The 7,835-nt window shown below is 29.5% G+C and overlaps 1 protein-coding gene across 1 annotated transcript in view; it reads right to left on the bottom strand.

Annotated features, from left to right (window-relative positions):
• Positions 1–3,949: 3,949 nt before the first annotated feature.
• The window catches only part of LOC149374116 (phorbol ester/diacylglycerol-binding protein unc-13-like), a 161,715-nt gene continuing 157,829 nt past the window's right edge, over positions 3,950–7,835 (bottom strand). The window contains exon 3 of the mRNA XM_089594469.1: positions 3,950–4,077. Within this exon, the coding sequence (XP_089450595.1) occupies positions 3,950–4,077 (128 nt within the window). The remainder of the gene's footprint in view (positions 4,078–7,835) is intronic.

Genomic DNA, 7,835 nt, shown 5'->3' with positions numbered 1-7,835 from the left:
CGTGAATCATTTAACAAAAATGCAATACTACGATGTAATTTATATATAGCTTTGAAAATTCAGTCTGTAAAAATTTTTTTCCAAATAAAAGGTTACTTAAAAATGATTATGACTAAATAACTCCACAAGACAATTAGAAAAATAGAAGATTTATTATTGTTTTGGACAATTTAGTACGATTAAGTATATCTTCATAAATTTTTTAGAAATGCATAAAAAAAGGTGCACTGAAACTTTTTATTCTGTATTTACACTTAAGAAATCAATTACGGTTACGAAAAGGTGACACGCCATTGAATTTCGTTTTTTTTCTCTTGTCTGCGATTTAATTATTAAAAGTGTATTATTCTTATATTATCCCTCTAATAGTAGTTGCATGTGATAAGCAAGAAAAATTCTTAACACTTAAGGTGGCTCCAGTGGCCTCAATGTTAAAATTATAAATAACCCAACCGAGGTTGATAAAATTGAATTATATTCTTTGAATTTCCATCTTTCTATTCGTATAAAAAAAAAATTAAGGTTGACGATGAAAATTGTAAGAAATCATGCTTAAAAAATCGTAGTTTTAAGACGGGTTGGATAGAAAATGCAATCTTACGCAACATACAACCTACTGCTGCAATTATGTAAATAACCCGTAAGGTGTAAGAAATATACTATCTTGTATATATTATTACGCAGTTTTCGATGACATGAGAAAAGTGTCTTGTTATCGAACAAAATCTTAAATCAGAGACTAAGTATACAGTTGCGAGTGCGAGTCAGATCTCAGCTGTCTGCATTCTGCAGAGTACATATGTATAGGTATCACTACTCTTGAACTTAGGAGCGTACCGTAACAGTTCATCAATTAGGGCACCATAAGACTTTTTTGTTTTTTTATATTAACTCACTAACGTAACAGATAAAATGTAGAATATGGCTTACAACAGTCTCTACGATAATTTTATACCATATTTTAAAGAAAATAATGATTAACTTTTAGTCTCCCCATTTTGATACGGCACTAGGCGCTGGAGACACCTTAAGCGGTTGCAGTCAGATTACGGTTTATATAACTATTGCAAAATTTAGAAATGAATTCTGTTTTAACTCATGTCTTAAGTTGCAATAAGTTAAATATTTTCAAACAAATACCTAAGTTATCAAAAAAGTAATCAACATTATTCTCATCTAAAACCTTATTTAAATTATAACCTACACAAAATAAACAGTCAGACATACAACAGAAGGGATGCAATTATTATTTTTGCATATAAGCATGATTATTGAATTTTAATTTGAACCAGTACTCCAGCCATACATCTACAGTGACAGCTACACCATTACACTATTTTTGATCCCCTTTTTTCATTACTACTTTTACGTTTATTCTCAGAAATAAGAACTTTATACCCATACAATAAAATAAACTTTAACTTGGCTACAAATTTAATGTAGTCAACAAATACTGTTGTGCATTTTTTACACATCAACTTTACGTTTTTTTTATGATGATATTCTTACTAAACGGGTTTACTAAATAACTTTTGTGTAAGTTAATTGGAATGCTTCACGATAAATAAGATGTTTAACCTTAATAAGAATAATGTATCTTACTACTAGGCTCTGGGTATATTATCTCGCTTCCTTTAAATATTCTAGTGTAATATATGTTATCAAATGGTCCACCTTGTTGACAATAGTAAATTACGTACGAGTTTGTAAAAAATTCGATTTACGAGCCAAGAGGTTTTCGGCACGAGCCGGAGGTGAGAATATTGCTGGAATACGAGTTCAAATTAAAATTCAATACCAATGCTTGTATGCAAAAATAACACTTGCATCACTTCTATTGTATGTCTTACTGTTTATTTTATACAGGTAATGATTTAAATGAGGTTTTAGATGAAAATAATGTTGATTACTTTATTGATAACTTAGGTATTTATTTGAAAATATTAAACTTATTGCAACTTTACACATTAGTAAGAAAAAGACGCATTTTTAAATCTTGCAATAGTTATATAAACCGTATTCCGACTGCAACCGCTTAAGTGTTAAGAATTATTTTTGCTTATGACATGCAAGTACTATTAAAGAGATAATTTTAGGAAAATACACTTTCCGTAATTAAATTGCAAACCAGAGAAAAAACCATACTGAATGGTAAATCACGTTTCGGTAACCATAATTAATTTCTTTAGTGTAAATACAGAATAAAAAGTTTAGTAGAGCTTTAGAAAATCTCATTTCTAGTTAACATATCACGAAATTTAAAAGACTTCGTTGTGTCTTTTTTCATGCATTTCCAAAAATCCATGAAGAATACTAAATTGTACTAAATCATCCAAAACAACAATAAATCATCTATTTTTGTTAATTATCTTGTGGAATTGTTAGGTCATAATCTTTTCTAAGTAACCTTTTATTTGGGAGCCACCACAAAACAATGACTTTTCAGTCCAATCATACTGGCAGTGTTACATCATAACACTTTCTAAACAATACTACAAACTATGTACAACTTACCTTAAAGATGTTATTTATTAGAAAATTATTAGTAAATATTAGTAAAAAGGGCTCACGTTAAAAAAAAAAAAAAACGCGTATCATACTTGTATGCATATTATGTATTTGTACCTGAATGGCAAACATCATTTATGTAATTAAATTTAAAACGATTTGTATTCTTTCCATAAGCTCATTTTGTATCTGTCTGATACTTTAGACCTGACAACTGAAAAAATTTATTACATAATATAGTTACTTAATAAATCTTCCCAATACATAGTTCTTGTAACACTTGCTACAGCAAAACCATGCCTGTGGGGGCAAGGGGGTCTTTCTTTTCGTAGGATATTTATCATGGGATTAATTGATCAGAGAAATTTTTACTTTTTCTCTTATTTTGAGAGGGGACTGAAGGAAAAGTTCGAAATTTTGAGGGAAGAGGGGAGAGGCAAGGAGGTGTTAGTGAGTGAGTTTGGTCTTATAATTATAAGATATAAGATGTACATGTATAAAACCTTTTTTCAAGTGTGGCAGCGTTTATGTGCATGTCGAGTTGATCACACCGATTTCTCTTCGCCCTTTCTACGATTTGTCTTACCCCTTTTAATTAAATATGGTGGCAGACAACAAAAAACATGGACGTTTATCTGAATCACTGATTACAAAACACTAGAGTTAATGGTTTGAAAATAAATTCTGACACCAATTTTTTTTACACCAGAATGATTTTGAAGCAAAAAAATAATAAAACATTCGAAATATTTCTTGCAATTTCTTGCAACTAGAAGATAAAAACTATGAATAAAGTCATATTTTAAGAACCACCTTGCAACTAACCTAGTTAACCAAACCAAGTTTGAATCCAAAGCTTTTGAATGCTTTGGTCAATTAACAAGTATTAATTGTTTTGAAGGCAAATCTGCTCTTTATCTGTACCTATTTTAAAATTTTCTAATGCTTAATTCTCAGTGCATCAGTATAGAAATTACTTACTTTGTACGTTTGTAATTGCAATTTTTTCCAATGATCATTTTTATACTTAACTTTGTTCTTATTTAACTTTATTTTTGCTACCATTTTTTATGAAAAACCTGTCCAGTCTGTCATATTCTAGATAATGTCAAGTTCTTAACAACTGTAATTTTATTATTTATTAAAATGCTATAACCATTTTATTCTAGACCTTCTAGACCGAAGAGAATATCGAAATCTTCCTTTTGTTCATTTCCAATTTACCTTTAGTAAGGACATTCTTATAAAAAAGTCACTCTCAGAAATTTCTGATTCTGCAAACTTTTTTTTCCAAAAATTAAAAAAAAAATGTTTTAATTTTTTCAACGTCTTATAAATTTAACTGTACTAGATATAAATTAAATTTTTAATCAAAGAACATATAACTTCAAAACTGCATGGATACATAAGTTTATGTTCTTTTAATGAATGTTAAAGAAAATTACTTACAGTGACCAGTGTTATGTATAATTCGTTGCCTTGTTTCTTCTGTCTTTGCTTCTCTATCCATAGTAGTATTGAGAAGCTCTAATTTCTGTTGTAAATCAGTTATCTCTGTATTTTCAGGATCTATAAGATATTACGTTATATTACACATTAACTATAACTATTTATTAAAAAACATATGAATGAAAGTAATTTTTTAAATAACATCTTTGTGAGCATTATTTAGGACTTTTAATCAAAGAGTTTATATTTTTCACTTTATTTCTCCTATTCTAGTTGAGTTTATGACATATTTTAAGAACTCATTTCATGACACATTGGACATCTTAGTAAATTTATCACAAATACTGAAAGAAATGCTAAAATTTTGTAAATTTCAATGTTTCTTGAGAACTACTTTAAATCCGTTAAACATAACAGTCAGAATAAAAGGTCCATTTATATAAAGGTGTAAGAATCAGAAGTCTAATCAAATAGGATCTTGTTGATACTATTTGATACTTTAGATTGGTACAAAAAGTTCAAAGACTTTTATTTACTAATCATATTATAGCTTTTATACTGTGATTACACGTTCTTTTGAAATTTAACTATTACAGATTGTGGTAGAGATTACAGAAAAACATAAGCTTGATGTTTTGAAGTCAAAGTATTTGAAAATCGCAACAACAAAAAAGTGGTTTGTGTTCTAAATTATAAGTTTAACGATGATCAATAGTGTAATATATAGACAGACAAATAAATGGATTTTATCTATTTTAGTAAGTGCTTCAGGTACCTACACAATGTAAAGTAGTAGAGCTTGCTATATCCTTAGGAGGCTTACTTGACCGGCTGCATGACGTATATTAAAATGAATCAGCCCTCCATACATGGGGTTTTGGTTATCCTGTTTACTAAGTTTAACTTGCTGCACCTGTCTGCCAGCCCTCAACAGTAGAGTGGCGTCTATCTCAACTAAGACTGTACGTAAGCTACAAAGATAAGAATTACAATTGCACTGTCTGCTTCTCCCTCGACTTTTGTTTTAGTGTTCCAAATCAGCTGTCGAAATGATAGGTAACGTAGTATCTGAGCCGTGAACATAAGATTGGTCGGAATAAAAAAAAAATATTGTAGGCATGTGACTCTAATGCTTGTTGGTAAATTAGAATTCAATACGTCCAATAGGTATACAAGCGAACGTCGATACACTTCAATCATTGTATCAATAGGCGCATATGTATAGATGGCGGTACTCTTCATACAAGCACTCTCTATTACCATCCATACATGCCCTTTCTCAATATATAAGATATAGAAAATACTTGACAATACAAATCCACATAATTTCTTTTTCAAGAAATTTTCCTTTGGAGCCCGGTAGCTCAAGTGGTAGAGCAACTGTCTAGTAAACAGGAGGTTGTGTGTTCGATCCGCACCCGGGGAGGATTTTTTCTCGTTCTTAATTATTTCTCCAAAGGAAAATTTCTTGAAAAAGAAATTATGTGGATTTGTATTGTCAAGTATTTTCTATATCTTATATATTGAGAAAGGGCATGTATGGATGGTAATAGAGAGTGCTTGTATGAAGAGTACCGCCATCTATACATATGCGCCTATTGATACAATGATTAAAGTGTATCGACGTTCGCTTGTATACCTATTGGACGTATTGAATTCTAAAAAAAAAATAGTAAATATTTTTGACCCTTAATGGCATGCAAATGAAAAAAGAATTTACTAAATAATTACAGTATTTTTTTTCGATACATGAAAAATATAGACGGTGACATCGTTTAAAAGTTAGAGAGTACGTAAAAATAAAACTTACAAAACCTTTAAAGAAAATAATGTTATAATGGGTTCCTTTTTCTTTAGTTAAACAATTTCTGTTTCAGTTTTTAGTACAAACAAATTTAAAAATTGTTTTACATAAAATTTTAATGAAAATAACTAAAACTGTTGACTTTTTTTAATAGGTAAGATTCTTTAATAAGACTATAAAATTAAAAGAGGCTGAGTGGGCTATGTTTTATCGTAAAAATGATTAGGTGACGAGTATTATTAAATGTGAGAGGCTGCAGGGTTCTAACAAGGGATCTTCAAAATAATAAATCCAAAAAAATAACGGACAAACTCAAGAAATTTTACCTTAAATTAAGGGGGCTCAGAAGGATGAGGGGGGATTAATTAATGATGGTGTAGTTTGTGAAGGGGTGCAGAAGTTTACGGAAAGCAATGAAATATTTAGCCGTGTTGTAATGTACTAATAACGATACTTTAAATCATGTCCAAGTGAATAGCTTTGAAAGAATTTGTTTATTAACAGTGCAAAACACTTACTTGCAGAAGAAAGAGCCCATAGTCAAATGTAAAATTTATATAGTCACATATCATCATACACTTAAAAAATATACGTGTGGTTGCAATTTACTTATTTTACTTCTTTACCAAATATAATTATTATTCATTAAAATATTCATCCAGTATTTATGTATTTTACTAAACAAATATGGTAGCCAAGCCTGGTTTTTTTTCTTTGAATTTTCATGTGCTGTGGCTTTCAGTGGCTGAGGCTGAGGCCAAATAAATCAAGCGAAACTATGAGTAAAGATAAATATTTAATGATAATTCGAATATGAAGTAAGTGACATTACAAATTGTGACACAAAAAATATGTTGAATTGACAGTTAGAAACTAGTTATTCAAATTATATTAAAAATACAAATAGATATTTGGAAGAATTTATTATTATAAAAATCCCGTAAAAGTAAGTCTACCAAATATGGATAAAGTAAAAGCGTAAAAGTTAGAGAAATTAAATTAAACTTATTTTTCCTTACAAACTCAAAAAAATCTAAAGAAGAACTAATGAATATTTATTTTATTAGAAATACTGATACTAATTAACTTGATGTTTTCAAAAAAGCTAGATTAAGTAGAATAGTAGCAGTTAGTGATTCAGCAAAAGTATATATTAAAGCTGTTAACGAATTGGTATTAACAATTAAAGAAAAAGGAAATTTGTATCGCATAAGCAGTGCAAAAACTAAAGTAAAATATGATGAAAAGAAGGCCAAAAAAACAAAAATAGCAAAGGATAAAGCCAATACAAAAACAAGCAAAAAATTTGAGAATAAAGTAGAAATCATTAAACATAAGGTAAATATAGGTAAAGAATAAAAAAAGTATATAATTCTAAATCAACGGTGGCAGCTTTAAATGCAGTTGAAGAATGTCAATTAACGAGAGAAGCACCTGAGAGATTTGAAGTTTTTAGGACAACTTTGCGGTCCAAGCTGAGTAGTGCCTCACCATTAAATTAAAATAAAGGTTCTGCAACTATTCTTACAACTTCTAAAGAAAATAAGAAAGTAAAAGGTACTTTAAAAATGATAGACCTGGATTAGGCTAATGTCCTGCTTTTATGAAAAGACCTACTTATATAAGGATCTATATTACCCAGAATTAAAAGACTAGATAAGCTTCAGTACAAGAGCAGGAGATAAGAGAGTATATAAGTAGTTTGTCAAAGTTTGTGGTAAAGAAAGCGAGGTACCAGAATCAGTAACAGCTGAAATCATGATGTATTTGTGAGATCAATTGTATCCAGCAAACTCTTTGCAGTTCAGCTTTATATCAGTAGCTAGAATAATTTGACCACACAGGGCCATCGTGTGATTAGTAAGGCAACGTAAAAGGGGAGGAGCTGCTGGTATTATACACTTACATACAAGCTCCCCACAAATTTATAAGTATTTAGAGAAAGAAATTAATTGGGTATTGATACTAATAAAACTTTTAGTTTATTTACTAAATATTATCTTAACACTCAATATCATTAATAATCAGGCAGAAAAGAACAATATTAAGTTACCAATCATATTTTATGCAGATA

This window comes from Copidosoma floridanum, unplaced genomic scaffold, assembly GCF_036245765.1.
Source record: "Copidosoma floridanum isolate Cflo_tuat_1 unplaced genomic scaffold, Cflo_Japanese_pri ptg000021l, whole genome shotgun sequence".
NCBI classification, from domain to species: Eukaryota; Metazoa; Arthropoda; class Insecta; order Hymenoptera; family Encyrtidae; genus Copidosoma; species Copidosoma floridanum.
The sequence above is the reverse complement of the archived record's forward strand: the minus strand, read 5'-3'. Positions and strand labels throughout refer to the sequence as shown.